The sequence below is a fragment of the Brachyhypopomus gauderio genome, chromosome 13 (genome assembly GCF_052324685.1).
Source record: "Brachyhypopomus gauderio isolate BG-103 chromosome 13, BGAUD_0.2, whole genome shotgun sequence".
Taxonomy (NCBI): domain Eukaryota; kingdom Metazoa; phylum Chordata; class Actinopteri; order Gymnotiformes; family Hypopomidae; genus Brachyhypopomus; species Brachyhypopomus gauderio.
In genome coordinates, this window is record NC_135223.1 from 17,822,724 (window position 1) to 17,844,547 (window position 21,824).

Sequence of the window (21,824 nt, forward strand, 5' to 3'; positions counted from 1 at the left end):
AGCAGATTATTTTAGATCTGTGTAAAAGGCCTGGTACCTGGTACCAGTGTGTGTCTGGGTCATGGGGAAACTCTCCTCTTCATGGTCAGGGGAATCGAATTAGCAAGTGATTTGAGAGCCACACACACCTGTTCTCCTCTTCCAACTCTTTTCTTTATTTTTCAATTGCAATGCCCACAGCTGTTGTGCCTTTGTAAATGGCTACACTATAGTTACTATCGACCGTTGGTAATATCTGAAAACATTTATTGGTGTGAATCTTCTGAAACGCTCGACAAGATTAGGAGGGAAATAAAAATATATATTTTATGTGAGGTGGAGACGGCTTTGACTAATTAAATACACACACACACACACACACACACACACACACACACACACACACACACACACACACACACACACACACTCACATGTGGCACAGGGCAGCTGTGGACAGGCTGCCAGCCAACTTGTGGCAGTGAGCTTGCAGTCTTACCCTTGTCCTCCTGAGCTGGAGATCTCCTCCTGGTCCTCCTCTTCCTGGACACTGGATCAATACAGGCCTAATGGACACACGCTATTGATCTCCTGCCATGCACCACTGGAATGGCCTGTTGACAGGGAGAGCAGGCAGAAGTGAGCAGAAGTGCATAGAGGGAAGCAGCTGACAATCACCAGAGTGGATTGAAGGAAGGAGCTGACAGTCACCACAGGAACTTCTTGTTTGTTTCTGTTTATATTGTTTTAATCTGTGTATTAGTACAATGATTTTTGTATTGTTTATCACCTTATGTGAAGTGTGTGGAGTTATGAATATTTTTGATTACTTTTTCTGTATTTGACTGTGTCTGTAGGTTTCAAAGCCTTTGGTGAGTCAGGAGGTCACTCAAGGTCTGGGGAACAGAAGGCTCATAAGCTTCTCCCTGTCAGGTGAGTTAACCTCCTCTCTTCTCCTCTCTGGCATTATGACAAAATAGATATCCCACTGGCCTCTCAGGACACATCTGCCTATAAGGTGGACACCTTCTTTCAAACCATGATCTAGAGAAAATGACTTTCATTTGTCATAAAAGGAGGAGGCACTCCAGCACCTGCTGGACATGCAGGGGTCCTTTGAGACTTTAATGAGGATTGGTTGGTGGTGTCTGGGTTAAGCCCTGCTTCCTGTAGAGCAGTTTTGGTTCCCATGCTGCCTGTGTAGGACTGGTGTTGCTAAGCTTCAATCTCTGTCAGCCTAGATTCTGATGCTCTAACACATCTCTACCATCTTGCTGTATAAATAGAACGATGGTGTATTTTATGAATTTAACACTGGTTTATTTAAATGTTTCTTTTTATCCTGAATGTACATTGTGGACCACAGCAAATTCTCTCTCTCTCTCTGTCTCTCTCTCTCTCTCTCTTTGTCTTTCTCTCTCTCTTTCTGGTGCCAATTGGCGATTTTCTTTTAGTGGAGAGCCTGTTTTGTTCACAACCCCCTCTCCCCAGTTCCCTATATAGTTTAATCTTTAAAAAAAATAAAGTAGTGTAACACCCCCAAGAAGATGGCAGACAACAACATCATCGTCTGAGTAGTTCTCCTTCTCATCTTCTCCTCTTCCGTTCCAGCTGCACACCACTGTGGCCCAGCTGAGGTTGTATAGTTGCTGTCTGTAAATGCCTTATGTAGGCGGTCCACTTGAAATGCAGTTCAAACTTTCTTTAGTATCACGTCTCTTTGACAAACAAAAAGACACGCGGCATGGGTAGGAGCTTGAATAATGCTTAAATATGGACATACATGCACACACAAATGTGTACACGGACTGAAGTCCTGCCCCCTTGTGCTGCTTAGATGGTGATTGTGTGATGGTATTATGTGGTTTGCTTGTGGTGTACATGGGCTGAAAGATGCATCTAATGTAGACAAAAACATGACTTAGATAGTTGATGCAATATGATGCACTTTTGCTTCTGGAGTTTACAACGAATGTATATTTGCCTACATGAAATGTAATAATATATATGACATCTTCTTGACTTAAGAAGTAAGAAGTAATCCTACCTTTCTTTCTTACAGTGTTTCTCTCCTACCATGTTGTCAGTCACCCCTGCTGCTAGACTGGCTCCCTAATGTTTCATTCATGAGCACTTCTCCCCTGGAATTAGACTATACTTCAGTATGTCACCACATATTTATAGACATTAGCAAATTAGAAAGGAAAGGGCAGGTTTTCATACTCCCCTGTGAACTACAAGCCGATTCTTAGTAGTTAAGGACCCAGGAGGCCGTGTTAATCCTGACTGATGTTACACAGACAGTGTATCTCACTGTTGGTAGACTGCAGAGAGGAAAGCTTGTAAACAAGACTTCCACATCTAAAGGACAGTAATGTGACAGCAGAGTTTCCTACACTGAAGTTACAGTTTATTATGACCGATTCGTTATATACCATATTGTGTTAAGATGAGCAGTCTACCCCACCCAGTATTCCAGAACATCTGGACTGAGCTCTGTGTTCCAGCCCTGTTCTTGGAGTTCTGAGGGGAATAATTAGATCCCCTGAGATTCTTAGTGTGTCTTCCTACATACTCCTCCTTTTTTTCTGTCATTAATTTAAGTCTGAATATGAATATTTCTAACCACAGTTGATTGGAATTTTTTTGGCTTGCAGGCACAGCAGTGAAGGTGATATGATAGCAGCACAGAGTCAGGCACTGAAATCTTGCTGGACACTTTTCACGTCAATGTCACTCATGGGTTGTGAGTTGCCAACAGTAGTCCTGCGATCAGAGATGTTTGAGGAGAATGTTTGAGATATTTGGCATTTGGGAATGGGTCAGTATGGATGAGAAAGATGTCCAACATAAGTTGAAAAACAATAGTTTTGGGATGCAAGCAGTTTTTTTACCGCCTTGTATGTAGGTGGATAGGACAGCAGCGACCCAGTACTGACCTTCTATTCTTTCTTGGTCCAGAAATCCAGGCAGTGGGTCTGAAGAAGGGAATGTTCTTCAATCCCGATCCATATTTGAAGATAGCAATCCAGCCAGGAAAGCACAGCATCTTCCCAGCTCTCCCCCACCACGGCCAAGAAAAGCGTTCTGGCATCATCTGCAATACCGTCAACCCCATCTGGAAGAGAGAGGTCAGCCCCTCTGATTTCATTGCTCCTCTTCGGTAATCTAGAATGCGTGGAATTCGGTGGGATTATGTGCATCCTTTGAAATCATCTCTTATATCTCTGTGTATAGTAATCCTTGATCTCACATGTCGTAAGAAGCCAGTCTGACACAGAATAACTCACTTAAGATGCTTGGTGTTTGAAAGCTCATTGAGAGGTCCATGTGCCTCTGTAGTAATGCGTTTATTTGTAGCACACCCATACTTAGAGTCATATTTCAGCTTTAAACGAGAGCATGAAAGGAGGAGTCCTTGGTGGGGGGTCTGCCACTCGGGGAGGGGGGGAGGGCTTGTTTTGCCTTTGCTTATGAAAGCAAAACCATACCAAAGAGCCAGTAGTGGGCTACTTTTCCCCCCATTACCCTATTTTTATTCTGCTCTCTGTTGTCAGTGAATGTTGAACATGTGGGAATATTTTAGATTAACATTCTGTAAACACTAACATAAACACATTCTTTAAATTAATGCTTCACACATGAGAAACATTATGCAATTTTCTCATGCTGTTAATGCATTTGTGAGATCAGTGTGTGTGTGTGTGTGTGTGTGTGTGTGGTGATGGGTTACCTTTTTTGTGTATTCCTTTGTCTTACCTCCTGAGCTGGCTTTTTGTAAAACCTGATTAGCAGATGTTTGACTCGGGTGCAGGGAAACACTGATATTGAGTAATGCTTAATGTACTTTTTCTTTAGTGTTATGTTGTGATGTTTTCTTTAGGATAAGTAGTCTTTCCCTTCTGCTAGTTTACACCCACACAGTCATTTTCTAGCAGCCCTGTGAACCTACCATGAAATAACCAGCACATAATGTCACGGAGGCATCATTGCATCTGGACTTCTAAGTACTGGTCCATCTGTCTGTGTGTGCAGCCAACTGGGCAGAAAACCCCACAGCATGGCACATAATCTCAAAATTGAGGCTTCTCTCAGGGTTAACAGGATCCATTATGAGCTTTCGTGACTGGAGTCCATGGTATTCTTTCTATAGTCATTTACATGATTTCTTGCAGGTATAATGTAATATTTCACCATGTCCAGCTTGATTTAAAACGAAAGCTTCCGTATATATACCAGAACACCAGCACTTGTCATTTTAGTCTATTCACTCGTTCCTGTGCTGTTTGTCTCTCCTGTTTCTCTCCTCCCTCCACCAGCTTGTCTATCATTACTTTCGGTGTCTAGGGATGAGGTTAAGCGCAGGGCTGGCCGTGAACGTGCATGGCCCTCTGGAGCGAGACTGCAGCAAAAATACAGTTGTGACGCAGCTAAGAGAGTCTCTGTTACAGCCAGGCTGGTAATTCCATTTCCTCCCCCTCTCTGGGGACGGAGGAGGCTAAGTGTGCACTCCGCCCCGCAGACGCACGCTCGCGCCCTGCTAGCCGCGCCTGTGATTAGCAGCACTAGTGAGTGCAGAGCTGCCCTAACTAAACAAAAAAAAAAAGCGGGAACTGTTGTCATTCTGAAATTATGCACCTGTAGAGAAAATGAACACGGCCCCGTTCTCCGATGTGGAAATAATATTCACAGATTCCTGTTTCATTGCTACATCATCTGGTTGAATAATACATTTAATGGCTTGTGTTACTTCTTTGTCATGCTTTTTTATATATATATATATACATTTTTAAACAGGCTCATTTGCATGCTCTGTTGTTTAACTCTTAAGTACTCTTAACAGTCTTTCAGAATTTGAGTACAATATACTTTCCTTCATATAACTGTGCCATATCCATCAAGTACGCCAACAATGTTGCATCACATCAACAGTGCTCTTTAATCTAAAACTTCATGTTGTGGGTGTTTGTATTTCAGTTTGTATGGAGTATCTGGGTACTTGATTCTAAGATTTAAACACAATCCTAAGGATTAATGCTTGTTTTGTGCCAAAGATATGCAACCGTCTGTACACTACTGTCTCATTTCTTGAGGTAGCGTGATGAAAGTACAGGTAGGAGTATGTTTGAATTAATGCTACATACATTCACTTGTTTGTTTAACAAAGGTTATACTAGACATTACCTGCTATCTGACTTCCTTCTATGCAGTGAGCTATGCTACCTGAACACTATACAACCCAGTCTCAAAATTAGATTATTAGCTCCCTGTGAGTAAATATGGTTTAGGTTGTTATAGTGAACTAGGTTTTTTTTTCTTCATGAAGTGGCAAATGGAGACACACATTCTTTATTTGTGGAACATTTATATTACATTTTCAGCCCGAACAGAATTGAGTTCTGCAGGGAACTGAAATAGCCAGAAACTGTCCTTTCTCTGCAGTGCGTCAGGTGATCAGTATCTGTTCTGGCAGGGTGGGAGTGAAGTAGAGTGCTGTGATAAATTGCTGGGAGTTAGCACTTGACCTCTATGCTCAATACAGCTAATATGTCTCCCCTAAGAATGTGTTTTACTGTTTTGCCCTGACTCACTTCATCTTTCCTGACAAATTTCTTGCCTTGTGTGGTACTGAGTCTGGGAGGCTGACCAAGATGCACATCCTGACTGTGAGGGGTTTAATCACTGCATTCATGGGAATCTTGCTCATATCATTCTTGAATCTGGCCTTGTTGATGAAAAAAGTATTTTATTTTAAATCTTTCTAGATGCTATTCTAGTATGTCATTACTACAGTTCCACCTGTCATTTAGTCCAAAGCATTTAACATGTTAAATATTGTTATTGTTATAACAATATATGATATAGTAATATATTATTCATTTTTATTTTTATATATTTGTCCTTACATGATGTTTGTAACATTCTTTAAAAAAGTGAAACGTTTATTTCACTATATAGTTAATTAGATAAAGATAAACTAAAAGGTCTTAAACCTTGACTTAAACGGTCCTGGGGCAGGAAGAGCCCTCAGGGTTCTAAGAAGGACATTCCAGAGCTTAGGGCCATAATCACAAAGGGCTTCATGTTACATCAGCTGTCTGGATAGGACCTTTGTTGCCGTCGTTGTTGTCCTTACCCTAACATGGCCACATATCACTATTAGCATCTGGTATCTGGTCTGTCGTGTACTCCAGAAACTGCTGATGGGCTGGATTTTCATGCTCACCAGTCTCTAGAGTTTACACTAAATGGTGCAGTAGAAGCAAACACATCCAGTGAGCAGTGGTACTGTGAGTGGTAACACCTTCTTGATGACATGTCAGAAGATTCTAGTCAGATTATTTAGAGCTGTCAAGTAGGCTGTAGCAATAAAACCAGTATTTACAACTGCAGAAAACACAAACCTGGAGGGAGATAGACTGCAACATCAGTTGGCATCAGGTTCCTCTCCTATCAGACCAGAACAGGAGTCTGATGCTAAAGTGGGTACAGGTTCAGTGAGATTGAACAGATTTGTTGCCTCATCTGATGTATCTCACTTTTGCTGCAACATGCTTTGTAATTTGAAGTAAAACAGCACAGATCTGTGGGTCCAGCAATCCTTGTACAGTTCACAGTAGTGGTGCTGGTGTTGGTGTGATGAATGACTGCTTAGATGATTTCAGTGAGCCCCCTAGGAACAATCAAATACTGTTTGAATGCTGCAGTCATGCATCTGAGTATTATTGCTGTCAAAGTGTTCAGTCCTTTAATGATCAGAATTTACGTTAGAATGGCTACTGCCAGCATAATGATGTGCCAGGTTACAAAGCCCAAGTCATCTCAAGCTAGTTTCCTTCAGTCATCAGATCTGGAATGGGGTAAAACGAACCGTTCATGGCCTTTTCCAAACCTCCATATGCCCCATCTCACAAGCTAAGATCCTCAGACTCAGACTGGTTTTCGAGATATTACAGAAGTGGCTGGTAGTGACATGAGAAGCGCATATCTGAAACAAGATATTATATTTTGCGCGTATATCTATCAGTCCGTGAGAGACTTAATGTTATTGTTTATCAACCAACAAAGTCTGTTACAGGCTGTTTGTAACAACTGAGACTCAGAGCGCAAAGGAGGCGTGCACATTTGCAGAGAGAAGCAAGATTTAAGCAAGGTCAATTTACCAACATTTATAACATGACGGGAATGACGAGAACAACATGGCATGATGAACAGAAACAAAGAAACAAAAGAAAAAGTAAACAAATAGAAATTGACAAAAGTTTAATAAAGTAAAAGTGAATTAAGCGTAACAAATGTAACTAACAACTAGAGAGCCAGACAGATAGATACAATACTGAGGGCTAACAGGGCTATAACAATACAAAGGGCTATAACAAAACAAAGACCGGGAGCATAGACTAGACAAACATAAAGTGGGTTAGACTACAATGAGAACATAACAAAATAAGAAAATAACCAACCGGACTTAGACAGAAAATGAGATGCAGGCTTCATACAAAGACAAACACTGCTAAAGAACAACATCTTAACCAAGAATTCAGGGCTAAGACAAAAGACGGCAAGCAACAATAGCCTACATACCAGACATGGAATATAGGAAGATATCGCTAAATAGGAAGCAAAACTAGACACAGGTGAAACCAATGACAAATGGCGATATGGAAGTCGAAAAAACGGGTTAAAATAAAGACGTGGAAACTTTTCTCCCATTCTAGGGTGAGGGTTAGTGTTAGGTTTAGAGTAACAAATTGTTAAAATCGATTTGTCAAGTTACATACCCAGAACCATTTTAAAGGCATTAAAAAATAATGCTGCTTAATGTTAAAATGCAGCAGAAATGCAGCATTCACACTGCAAACCACAAACATGTACAGCTATAATAAAATACATTTAGTTTGAAACATATTGAAACATGCTGAAGGTTTTCCGTAAATGATTGCTGTGCTGCCTGCTCAATGGCCCTGTAGACCTCCCTGGCCTGTGTGTGGTGGGCTGTGACTTAGCACAGAGGCAGCTTCAAACCTGTGTGGGCTCGTGTGGGAAGACAATGTAAAGTGCCACACACACCAGCCCTGCTCTCCTTTTTAACAAGCCATAGCGGTGACAGTCTGGTACATTGCATGAACATGAACCCCAATCAACCTGTCTGACCCTCACAACACCTCAGTAAACATGTAGGACATGTAGATCCAGGCAACTGGAAAACTGTCTGGGAGAACCTAACAGTGAAGACTCTCTACTACATATAATGGCGTTATCTGCAGAGGAAATGGAATAAATGTTTCAAGGGTTCACTGCCATTTTGTCAGTGTAAATGTGTTATAAGCATATAAGGTGAGAGTTTTTTATATCAAGAAGAGATTTGGTCGTATTCTCAGAATTATAGATAATAAAATGTAGGGTTGAATTTAGTACAGAGTACAGATCTATTAACCATGGTTATAATGCTCTCTCAGGCTACATTTGTACCTGTACATTTGTACATCTTGTATCTCACAGAGCAACATCTCTCTCGTCCCCTTGGCATTTGGGTCACTTTGGATCACCTCGGCTGAGTTTAAGACCATGTTTAGTGCCTTATTCAGTTTGCACTGCCAGTTGGCTAAGTGTCTTCAGCACTATGGACAGCGACAGTGACAACAGGATCTGCAGCTCCTGACTGATACCACACAAAGCCCCTCAACAGGAGGACACAGAGATTTGAGACTGATGAGCTTTACCACTTTTATATGTTCCACTTGGTTGTTAATTCTTAATGCCCAAGTTAAAGGCTCCTAGCCCACAGTCCTATAGTGAAATTACATACAATGGCAAAAGCAGAAAGAATTGGGATTGTTCAGCCCTACAGATTACTGTAAATTCTAAAAATTAGCACATTAGGCTCTTCTTACTAGACTGGTTTACTTAAATTAGCTATTAGCTAGTTACATTAACTAGGTCGAGCTCAAATGCAAAGTTTTGATTACATTTATTTGGGAAGGGCGAGTGACATCAGCTACATGACTATACAGGCAAATCCCTACACCAGCTTTACCCAGGATCAGGACTGACCTGTTTACTCCGCAAGAGAGACATGCAGATTGAGCATATGTATATTCTGGAAGGTTATCAGTTTGTGCTTTGTTCATATTGTTTACCCAGAAGACCAACATTAACCTAATTAGAACACAATTGTAACGTGGCTTGCGCCACGGAGCGAGGAGACGGACACAATCGCTGAGAGGAGCGAGATTTATTAAAGGGAATACCAAAATCAGAGTCGAAAGGACAGGCGTGGGTCAAACCGGGAGGGCAGCCAGAACAGGTAAGGTACACGGGCATAATGGGACAGGGAACTTAAACACGACGGGAGACACGGAGCAGGCAGAACAAACACGGAAAACAGAAACACAGCGTAAACTCACGAAAGCACGAACCGACAGGATGAACAACCAACTGATAGACAAAATCACGGATGACACGACTGGGGAATGACGGGACTTATATACATAGAACCAAACTAGGGACAGGTGATGACAATGACACAGGGGCGTGGTAACAAACGAGGAATATCAAAATAAACGAGCAGGGCGGGACAAACAGGCAGGGAACACAGACATGAGGGAACCCAGAGTGACAGCTACGAGAGGGGGCGTTGCCCTACGTGACAACAATAATGCAGGTTTCCTGGAGTTTTTTATTTAACTGTAAATCAATATTGTGTAGTAATACTGCAGCACATAATACATTTATCATTTATTTCAAACAGAAATAAATTCAACAAATTCATTCAATATGTTTCAAATTAATTGCATTCATTGCATTCTTTGCAGCGTGCTGTCTCACACAACTACAGGATACGTGTGTAGAGGAGTGAGTGAACGCTGGCGCTTGTGGCTGCCGCTGCTCACCGGGGTGTTGAATAATTGTTTTATTTTATCATTGCTGCTGATTGAATCCCAGTCAAAAACATGGCAAACTTTAAAATTATGTTTTGGATTGTACTTTTTACAATGCTGTCCCCCGTTGCCACTACAAATCGACTGAAATACTCACCTGAGTAACTGTATCGACTTTGGGCTAATTATGAACTTCCAACTGAACTCGGATTACATCGTGATGTTCTTCGGCGTTCAAGATATGTTCATCGCGAATCTCGCCGAAATTTCAGTTTTAGTGGTGGAAATCCTGGAACTATTTGTGCACTTTTGTCTTCGCGACAGCGGCATCAGAGGAGCTCTAACCGGTGTGTGGATCATGGTGTGCTAATGCCAATACCTAGAGCACTTGTGAGTGCATACGTGACTTGTTTTAAGTTTGCTCTTTATAACATTCGGTCCATTACCAACAAAGCCCTCTTGATTAATGATTTTATCACGAACAATAACCTGGACTATTTCTGTTTGACGGAAACCTGGCAGCGAGAGAATGATTACTTCCACCTCAACTCAGCAACTCCACCTGGATTTGTTCATACAGTTGTGGTCAAAAGTTTACATACACTTGTAAAAAACATATTGAAAACTCAAGACAGCCATAACATTAAGTTCTACAACTCTTATTTTTCTGTGATAGAGTGATCGGAACACATACATGTTTGTCACAAAAAACAGTCATAAAATTTGGTCCTTTCATAAATTTATTATGGGTCTGCTGAAAATGTCACCAAATCTGCTGGGTCAAAAATATACATACAGCAACATTAGTATTTGGTTACATGTCCCTTGGCCATTTTCACGGCAACTAGGCGCTTTTGGTAGCCATCCACAAGCTCCTGGCAAGCTTCAGGTCGAATGTTTGACCACTCTTCTTGACAGAATTGGTGCAGTTCAGCTAAATGTGATGGTTTTCTTGCATGAACCTGTTTCTTTAGCACTGTCCACATGTTCTCAATGGGGTTTAAGTCAGGACTTTGGGAAGGCCATTCTAAAACCTTAATTCTAGCCTGGTTTAGCCATTCCTTTACCACTTTTGATGTGTGTTTTGGGTCATTGTCTTGTTGGAACACCCAACTGCGCCCAAGACCCAACCTTCGGGCTGATGGTTTTAAGTTTTCCTGCAGAATTTGGAGGTAATCCTCCTTCTTCATTATCCCATTTACTTTCTGCAAAGAACCAGTTCCACTGGCAGCAAAACATCCCCAGAGCATAATACTACCACCACCATGCTTGACAGTAGGCATGGTGTTCCTGGGATTAAAGGCCTCACCTTTTCTCCTCCAAACATATTGCTGGGTGTTGTGGCCAAACAGCTCAATTTTTGTTTCGTCTGACCAGAGAACTTTCCTCCAGAAGGTTTTATCTTTGTCCATGTGATCAGCAGCAAACTTCAGCCGAGTCTTAAGGTGCCTTTTCTGGAGCAAGGGCTTCTTTCTTGCACGGCAGCCTCTCAGTCCATGGCGATGTAAAACACGCTTGACTGTGGAGACTGACACCTGTGTTCCATCAGCTTCCAAATCCTTGCAGACCTGCTTCTTGGTGATTCTTGGTTGACTCTTGACCATCCTGACCAATCTCCTCTCGGCAGCATGTGATAGCTTGCGTTTTCTTCCTGATCGTGGCAGTGACACAACTGTTCCATGCACTTTGTACTTGCGTATAATTGTCTGCACAGTTGCTCTTGGGACCTGTAGCTGCTTTGAAATGGCTCCAAGTGACTTCCCTGACTTGTTCAAGTCAATAATTCGCTTTTTCAGATCCACACTGAGTTCCTTTGACTTTCCCATTGTAGCTTTTGTAGCTGAGTCTAATCACTGGGTCAAATGAGCCCTATTTAAATGGGCTCATGAGAAGTCAACAGCTGTAGTCAATCAGAATCACTTACAAGAAGTGAAGAGGCCATGACATGAAGCTAATTTGATTGACACAACTCGCTACATCACCAAAATTGACAAATTTTGTTGCTGTATGTATATTTTTGACCCAGCAGATTTGGTGACATTTTCAGCAGACCCATAATAAATTTATGAAAGAACCAAATTTTATGACTGTTTTTTGTGACAAACATGTATGTGTTCCGATCACTCTATCACAGAAAAATAAGAGTTGTAGAACTTATTGAAAACTCAAGACAGCCATAACATTATGTTTTTTACAAGTGTATGTAAACTTTTGACCACAACTGTATGTGCAAACCTCGCTCTTCTGGTAAAGGCGGCGGTCTTGCGCTGATCTATCGCGAGAGTTTGAAAGTAAGACCAGTCTCTGTACCTGAACAGTCCTCGTTTGAACTTTTGGCTTTTGAACTTTGTGGACCTATACCTACCATTATAGCCGTCCTGTACAGACCTCCGAAATCATCAAGTACTTTTATCAATGAACTTTCAACAGTTTTAACTACACTTAGTGCATTATCTCCTAATGTCATTTTAACTGGAGATTTTAATGTTCATTTCGATGATGCTGATCTTATGCTTACTAAAGATTTTAAAGCAATGTTATACTGTGTTAAGCCAAAACAGTCTATCAATTTTTGTACTCACAATAAGGGACATATACTTGACTTGGTCTGTTGTTCTGGCATCATACCATATAATATAACTTCTACTGAATTACCCATTTCGGACCATAAAGTTGTGCTATTTAACATCAACTTAATATCTGGTAAATCAAGGGTGAACCGTACAATATCCTATCGCAACATTCGTCATGTTAATCCTGAAGATCTTTTAAGTTTCATTGGCTCAGAATCCTCTTATCCATCTACTGTCTCACCTACTGATCTAGTGGACTATTATAACAATAGTCTATCCCTTGCATTGGACGCTGTAGCTCCGTTGAAAACGCGGGTTGTTTCATTTACACATAGTGCTCCATGGTACACCTCAGAGCTACATCAGCTAAAAACAAAAGGTCGACAACTAGAGAGACTATACTCTAAGACTGGACTTTTAATTCATAAACAAATGTATTTTGATCATGTACTCCATTATAAGAATGCACTCTTAACAGCAAAAACGAATTATTATGCGAACATTATCGGCATAAATGCAGGGAACACTAAAACTCTTTTCCGCACAGTGAAAAGATTACTCAAACCTTCCGATATAAATATGAGCAGTAATAACTCAACTGAACAATGTTCTGTTTTTTTGAAGTTTTTTAATTCTAAAATTGCTGAAATCCATAAGCAGCTAATTTCTGATAATGGTTTGCAGTCTAGTTCACCACTAGTGAGTGTTATGAATCTGTCTCCATCAACTGTTCTGTGTGATTTCTGTCTTCCAACCGAAAGTCACATCTATGAACTTATTTCAAAATCAAATAACTCCACATGCAACCTGGATCCTATTCCCACAACTTTAGTTAAAGCTTGTTTACCTTCTATTGTTTCTCTGATAACCTTAATTATTAATTCTTCCTTGACTGCAGCTATAGTTCCGCCTGCACTGAAAGTTGCTATGATTCGACCAATTTTAAAAAAACCTGGTTTGGAGCCCAATGATTTAAATAATTATCGCCCTATTTCGAACCTACTGTCAGGGCTGGCTCGGATGCCACAGCTTCTACCTCCAGAAGAGGCACCCGAGTCAGTCCTAGACTAGCTGGGCGCAATCAGCGCTGATCCGTTTCAGCCGTTTCTAAGGCTTCTTAAGGAAGCTTGGTGAAGCGGATCACTGCTGATTCGTTTTGGTGTCTTGCCGTCACGGTCTCAGCCTTCTCTCTCTCTCTCTCTCTCTCTCTCGTCTCTTCTCTAGTGTTGCGTGTCGTTACAAGGTGTCTCATCACCTTTATCTCTCTTACTTACCTGTCACTTATTCGAGTATCTACCTCCTGCGCCACTTCTGGCCCTTCTCAAGTTTTCCTCCAGCTTTATCTCTTCCTGTCAGTTACTCTTTTATTTTTGGGAGAGGTTTTGTTTTGTTGCGGCGTTTGCCTGTGTCCAGTCTTCCCCTGGAGTCCTTTGTTACGTTTTCACGCGTTGTAATACTTCCGCGTTATTTCGGTTGCCTTGGTTATTTATTCCTCCCGTGCCTAGACGGTTGAGTTTCGTTTACGCGTTGAGTTTTCCGCGTATATTTTAGTTTCGTTTTGCTTCGGTGTGTGTGTGTGTTTTTATGTGCATGCAGATTGGTTTTCATACGGCATTTGGGTTCACGTTCCCCTTCGTTTCATAACGCAGTGTGTACCGATCTGTACGCCCTGCGTTACACCTACCATTTATTTCTAAAATTCTTGAGAAGGTAGTTGCAGCTCAACTTCAAGCTTACCTTGATGACAATCATCTTTTTGAACAGTTTCAATCTGGTTTTCGTCCTAAACACAGTACAGAGACAGCTATGGTCAAAATCACTAATGACCTTCTCCGTGCTGCTGATTCAGGCTTGGTTTCAATTTTAATTCTTCTCGACCTCAGTTCAGCCTTTGATACAATATCACATCAGCTTCTTTTGGATCGGCTGGCTGGTATTGGCCTCTGTGGCACTGTATATCAATGGTTTGTCTCCTATCTTGCTGATAGAAAACAATTTGTTCTAATTCAGGATTCTCGATCAGAGACTTCCAGAGTTTGTCACGGTGTACCACAGGGTTCAGTATTAGGGCCACTTTTATTTATTATATATCTTCTTCCTCTTGGCAATATTTTTCGATATCATGGGATTCATTTTCACTGTTATGCTGATGATACACAGCTCTATGTGTCCAGCAAATCAGCCTCTGTTCTTACTTTGGATTCACTTACTGCCTGTATCCATGATCTACACTTATGGATGACAAGGAACTACTTAAAATTCAACAACAGTAAGACTGAGGTACTTCTTGTGGGTTCTAAGTCCACTATCTCAAAAGTTTCACCTTGTTCTCTTCTCATTGCTGGAATCACTATACCTGTCTCTACGCAGGTTAAGAGTCTTGGTGTTATTTTAGATAGTACACTCTCTTTCTCTGATCATATCAGCAAGGTCTCTAGGACTGCCTTTTATCATTTGCGAAATATCTCCAGACTACGTCTTATTTTAACACAATACTCAGCAGAGGTTTTAGTTAATGCTCTGGTTACATCGTGCATTGACTACTGTAATTCAATTTTGGTAGGCATTCCTAAAAAGATTATTCACAGACTCCAGCTAGTTCAGAATTCTGCAGCACGAATTATTACACGCTCAAAATCTTTTGATCATGTTACACCTCTGTTGATTCAGCTGCACTGGCTTCCTGTGTTGGAGCGGATTCAGTTTAAAATTTTGCTTTTAACTTTTAAGGCACTACATAACCTCTCTCCTGGCTATTTAGCAGATCTCCTTCAGATATACACCCCATCCCGTTCTCTGCGGTCTTCATCAGCACGCTTATTGGCACTTCCTGTCATTAAGCTTAGCACAGTGGGTTCTAGGGCTTTCTCTCATGCTGCACCTAACCTTTGGAATTCACTACCTTATCATATTCGGATGCTGGATTCAATCGCAGAGTTTAAATCTGCTTTAAAAACTCATATTTTTAAAATTGCTTATTCATTTAATTGACTGTGTTTATTTTATTGTATTTTTTTACAAAGTGGATTGTTTATATATTCTCTGTATGGGTTTACTGTTTATTGTTATTTTAATGTGAGATGTAAGGTGACCTTGAGTGACTTGAAAGGCGCCATTAAATAAAATGTATTTATTATTATTATTATTATTGTTATTATTATTATTATTGGACACTTGTATATCATGTTCATGTTCAGATCAATGATATCAATGGTGGTGATTTTTTTTAAATGAAAGACCTTTTTTACGATACATGGGAGTTCTATAGTGATGACTGTCTGCATTCCTCTGCACTAGTATTGGGGAAACCCCCTTCTTTCTCTCTTCCTGCACAGCACATTTTCTATTAGGTGAATGTGGAATACAGTCAGAGAGGGTGCCACTATCACACCAGGACCATTCTCTGAAAAACTGACTGGAATGCATTCAGAGAAGGTGAATCTTTGAATGCATGGCCAGAATCCACTAACAAGCCAAGATTAATAGGATTACTGCTCATCTGTGACTACCTGCATCAGCAAACATGCTACCCCAATCATCAGTCCATGGCAGGGCCAAACGCCATGATGAACAGTGAGGCCCATGCAGGACTCGAAAGCAAGTGGTCAACCACAGGGATGCAGGCAAGGGATTTATAATTGCAGGTGTAGTGTTGCCTCCATTCCAGCCATGCAGTCTCGAGGCTGGCAACACTAACAGTGTGAAAGAGCTACTTTGACACCTTCTTCCTTTGCCTTGATGAGAGATGGTAGATGGTCCTCCCATGATGAGAGGTAGACATTAATAAACCTCAATAAACAGCCCTGCTTAATCAACCAGGTCAAAACCAGATGTAGCAGCAGCAGAACACCAGTTTCTTAAACACATCAGGCACGATCATCTGCCAGAGGTTCGTTAGCAACCTTAATACACTCAGCTCACACCAATAGCACCAGCTCAGCTCTCCTGCCTTGAAAGATGGCAATGCCTCAGGCCAACAGTCAACACATGTTGTATCTTCTTATTTACAGGTAACATCAAAAGGATAAAGTAAAAACAGAATATATACCCATTACAAATATATGTAATTACAAATAATTGGACAGCTATCATTGATTAATGCAATTCGTGTGATAGTGAATAGCCAGCTGACTATAGGCTACTAGACTACATAAAAACAACAGTGAAAACAACATTCATTTAGACATGTGTTTATTCCACAACAACAACAAAATCTAAACTCATGCCAGTGTGGTATTGCCATTTTTGTAGCTGCTTACATGATCTCAAAGCATGTCTATTGGTTTTGTGGGGGTAGCCCTGTGATAGGACGGTGTTCAGTAGCATCAGGGACCATGCGCACGCTCCAACACACCCTCCCCATTGCTGCCATCTGGCGAATGGTGTTGCAGCATCTGCTCCACAACTGGTCCGCAACCGACTGTTCCTATCACAAACCATTAAGCTGCTCAAATTGTCCTCCTTCTAAACTCACATTTAGCTACAAACTGGTCCTCCCTCCACACAGTCCACATCAAAAATGATTTAAAATGTCTTTATATAATTTTGGCGAGCCTTTTGTGTACTATACTATTTTAGTGTCTCATTACAGAGACACTGTGTGTGTGTATTAGCTGTCTCTGTATTGCCTACAAAATTGTTAACCTGTGGATTGTCTGTTTATTGTCTATATAACTAAGATCAATTCAAACGTAATATAATTTGCGTTTTGCATATGTGAACAAAGGATATAATATGGACCTTGAACTGAGAATGAAGCAGTTGAAATCATATATGTATTTGTTATAGCAGGTCTGTTTTAGCCATCTGTATCCTGACCCAGTAGAAATATGCTTAACAATGGTAAACCTGTATATGGGAACCAGCAATTTGTTTTATTTCCAGCGTTTGGTTGTGTGCCGATCAGGGAGGAACACAGGAGAGTTTTTCTGTACTCGCCATGTTTAATTTGGTGCACGTGGAGCACAGATGGTAGAACAACAAGTCTGGATTCCTCATAGTTTGACCATATGACATATGAGATCTTTATTGTATCAGATAAGGCATGTGCTGCTCTCACATTTCCGGAGACCCACTGCATTGTTTCGTTTAACCTACAAAACCAAACATGTTGGCCCTTCTGTGAGCTCTCACTGCATGGTCTCAGCCTCTTCTTTCTCTCTCCGCCCAAAGCAATTTAGCTTTGTCTCCCTGCCCACGGACGTTTTGGAGATCGAGGTGAAAGACAAGTTTGCCAAGAGCAGACCCATCATCAAGCGCTTTCTGGGCAAGCTCTCCATGCCTGTGCAGAGACTCCTGGAAAAGCATGCTATTGGGTAGGTGACACTGAGCCTCACAGTGTGGAACCATCAAACATCTCGCGCACAGATTGCTCTGGGTCTTCCATAGAGGAATTAAAAAATTGTGCTTGTGCTAGCTAAGTTCTTTTAGGGCTAACATTTGCATATTTGTTTACAGTAATTTTTTTGTTATCTGCTGTTTCTCTGTTGTTATTGAATTAAATATTCTAAGCTTCTAAGCTGCCCTGTGTGTGTGTGTGTGTGTGTGTGTGTGTGTGTGTGTGTGTGTGTGTGTGTGTGTGTGTGTGTGTGTGTGTGTGTATGGGCCAATGTGTTCTTGTTCAGTGACCGTGTGGTGAGCTATGCTCTAGGGCGCAGGCTACCAACGGATCATGTCAGTGGTCAGCTGCAATTTCGGTTTGAGATAACGTCCTCCATTCATGCAGGTCTGCTGTCTTCTCTTATCTCCTAACCAGAGATTAATTACTGGGTGTTCAAATACAAAATTTGTATTGCATTTTTGTATCAAGATCATTGTAATGGTTCAAGTAAATCCGAGTCCCTCAGTGCCAGTGACAGATTTGTCTTTCTCTTTCTGGCAGATGACGAGGACGTGTCCGTCAGGGCCGGGGACGACTGCATGGAGGCCCTTGAGCAGCAGGCAGTGGACGAGCAAGACATGGAGTCTGCGGCAGCTGTGGACCTACCCGCAGAGGACGCACTGAGTGTGGGGCCGGATGTAGCCGAGCTTCCCCTGGACGTCTGTCTGGACGTGGAGGCGGGGAGCCCCGTTTGCACCGTGTCCCCCAGCAGCCTTTGCCCTGCTGATATGGAGCCTGGTGTTGAGGGGTCAGAGGAGACTGGGGAGGCAGAGGTGGTGTTGGAGGAAGCAGGGGACGACGAAGGGGAAGATTTATCCAACACTTATCAGCTGGACGAAGCAGAGCATCAGAGCCATGAAGAACCAACCGAAGAACCAGAGGAGGTGGAGCAGGAAGGGCCAGAGGTGGGGGTGGATGTTCTTGATGATCCTGGGGACGAAGCTGCTGAGGAGGTGGGTGTAGCAGGTGAGGCCAGTATGGAGATGGAAGGGGCCACTGGCCTGGAACAGACAGATGTGAGTAGTGAGGAGGACAGAAGAGCCCTGAAGCGCCAGGCTATGAGACGACGGCCCTGCTCGCTGCCCGTGTCCGAGCTGGAGACGGTCATCGCGTCAGCTTGCGCCGAGCCCGAGACGCCGCGCTCACACTACATCCGCATCCACCACCTGCTCCACAGCCTGCCTACGGCCCAGCAGCGCTCACACAGTCAGGACAGCGAGGAGGAGCTCGCCCTGAAGCCCGCGGAGGACAAAGAGGAGGAGGCGGAAGAGAACGAGGAGGTGGTGTCTGAGGCTCAGTCTCCCTCTGTGGTGCTGGAGTGCCCCGGTCCCTGCTGTCGGAGGATCCTGCCTCGGAGCCTATCCATCGAGCGGCTGTCTGAGCTCAACCAGCTCCTGGAGGGGGAGAGCCCCTCGCCGCCCACCCCGCACCTGGACAGCGACGACGGGGACGGAGACAGCAGCAGGGGGCCGTGCAGGAGGGCACCCAGGGGGAGCGAGTGCGAACTGTGCGACAACTCCTGCTACAGCACGTCCTGCTACAGCACGTCCTGCTACAGCACGTCCTGCTACAGCAACTCGGGCTACGAGGGGCGTAACCGCTTCTGCAGCCACACCCGCCTCTCGTCCGTGGACAGCACGCGCCTGTCGGAGAGCACCGTCTTCTCCTCGCAGGAGGAGGAGGACGAAAACAGTGCTTTCGAGTCGGTGCCGGACTCCGTGCAGAGCCCCGAGATGGGGGAGCTGGGAGACGTCTCGGCCCAGTGGAGCGAGGACCAGTGCGGGGCAGGTCAGCGTAGAGGAGAGCAGGGGGAGGAGTCACCAGTGCCTGGACCCAGTGTCAGGTCATCAGGTGAGAAAGGAACACCAACCAAAGGATGCTTCTTATATGAACATTGCCTGCACTGTAGATTGAGTAGAGGTCTCCTGTTGGCATTTCCACAGTCCATTAGGTTGTAGCTAGCTCCTCGGACCATCTGCCAATAATAATTCACAGCTACCACATGGACTGTCCATGGCCCAATAAGGCATGAGCACCAGTGCCTATTCATAAAGAAAAAAAAACACTTCCAGTGATTAGATTAGAATGAGGTGCTGAATAGATGGGAGACTTGTTTGCACTTTGAAGTTGAAGCAGTGAAGCACATAGCACATGACAATTATTATACATATTACAGTTACATTTTTACATGTGATCATTTTCCTGACTCTGATTTCACAGAATCTAAATTAAACCTCGTTATATACAATAGGTCATGAATAACTATATATTCTCACAGGGTCTTGTCAGATACACTTGAAAGTTCCTTTTCTTTTGTTCTGTTATTACATTTACTTCAAACCAAACTTTACTTCAATTAAAAATGCCATTAAAGTCACTTTATGCTGCCACCAAGGTAGCAAGCAATGTTTTTTTTAGAACTATTACTGTGAAGCTGACACATTAAAGGAAATTTCCAAAGAGCAAGCTCTGTAGTTTTTAGCACTTTAACTGCCAGAATGTCCCTTGGGTGAGAGTAAAGGTCCTTTTATGAAGGAGAGATGTTGTTGAGTGCGTCCTGAAGGTTCCACAGTTCTCGGCAAGTGTGAATGCAGCAACCAACCACAAAGATTTCTAGCTGTTTTTTGTTGCCCTTTAACTTTGTCCAAACGGACTGAGATTTAGCTGCAGTGTTTTGGCACTTACAGCCGGGATCCAGATTTCCTCAAAGATGTTAATCGTTCCATAGTCAAAATGGCTTGGCCCAGATCGGACAGGCCTGGAAGCATTCCTGCAAAGACCATCAACATCTCTCCACATTAGGCTGTTGGGCCATACAGAAAATCGACAACATCTAAACAAACCATTCCTCTTCGAACTAAACACACATTTATTTGCTTAATGAGTGCCGAAGCTGAAATCATTACCCTACATTGCTCTTTCCCCTCACCCCTGTAGGCAATAGCCATTTGCCATGCAGTCACCATTCTGTCAGTCAGCTTCCTGCTTTGAGCGCCACTCCCCACCATTACCCAAGTGTTGATGAACCATTGCCGCCAAGTAAGCATTCCAGCTGTCTCCTCCTCCGTCCTGACGCACCTCAGCACACGTGTACGCTTCTGTCTGCATATGTCACATCTGTGTTTTGGTGGGTGCATGTGGGTGCAAGTCCGTCGCTCTCCAGTGACATATGCGATGATCATATGACTCACGCCACATTCTTCATCACCATCCCCGCATCCCAGTTCATAGTAACGATTAATACACTTTTCTGAACTGAGAATTGTTTGCTAGTCTGAAGGGCCACTTCAATCACGATGGCATTTGAAGACTTATGGTCAAATCCCCTGGTTGTCTTAGTTTACGCTCCTTCATGCTTTGTTCGTTGTGAAGAGGCAAGGCCAGGTGATGGATAAACAGGTTAAATGAACAGAGTACCACTTTATTAAACTGATCACATGGACTGACTCATGACGGGGTCCTCTAGGGCCCTGAGCCCTGCTGAGCCCACACGAGCTGCTCTCTCTGGAAGCCCACTGTAGCCTCCGTTCGTTTCTCGCATCTGGAACCCTCTATGTCGTTTCCATAGCGACAAACCATTAAGAGGCAGAGTATGCATGGAGGGCTGTATTTATAGCTGTCATGAAATATGTGTAACGTTGTGGCTGCTACCTGCTGGCTGGATTTTGAATGCTGTCCAACTGTTCTACCGCCACCAGTGTTTTTAACTGCAGAAAGGTCATGCTCTGCTCTTAGCACTGTCGTGTCGCTCAGCAGTGCTGATTATTATGGGGTGATTTGCGCTCTGTCAGGATAAACCTCGGACCACATGGAATAAACAAACGTTTTTTTTTTATGGTTTTCCCCAGTGCCTTTGTGACTCATATTCTTTTTATCGCTAGCAACATCGAGAGCTGTTAACAAACCTCTCTTCTTGTACTGTACAAAGTTCTGTCTGCAGTGATCTGCAGTAAATTAACCCCTGCTTGTAGAAAATGAGAAATCTGCTTCTCATTGAACGGTCGTTTTTAA

At 42.8% G+C, this 21,824-nt stretch overlaps 1 protein-coding gene across 7 annotated transcripts in view; it reads left to right on the top strand.

Moving 5' to 3' along the window:
• Nucleotides 1-21,824, top strand: part of hecw1a (HECT, C2 and WW domain containing E3 ubiquitin protein ligase 1a) — a 57,327-nt gene that overhangs the window by 20,161 nt on the left and 15,342 nt on the right. For 2 of the 7 annotated variants that reach the window (XM_076971365.1, XM_076971364.1), the window contains 6 exons: nt 837-912; nt 2,941-3,110; nt 17,606-17,748; nt 18,058-18,158; nt 18,315-19,664; nt 20,751-20,852. In XM_076971365.1, the coding sequence (XP_076827480.1) occupies nt 837-912; nt 2,941-3,110; nt 17,606-17,748; nt 18,058-18,158; nt 18,315-19,664; nt 20,751-20,852 (1,942 nt within the window). Of the gene's footprint in view, nt 1-836; nt 913-2,655; nt 2,801-2,940; nt 3,111-15,824; nt 16,323-17,605; nt 17,749-18,057; nt 18,159-18,314; nt 19,665-20,750; nt 20,853-21,824 lie in introns of those variants that run through there. The other 5 variants (XM_076971370.1, XM_076971366.1, XM_076971368.1 and 2 more) reach the window with 4 other exon arrangements.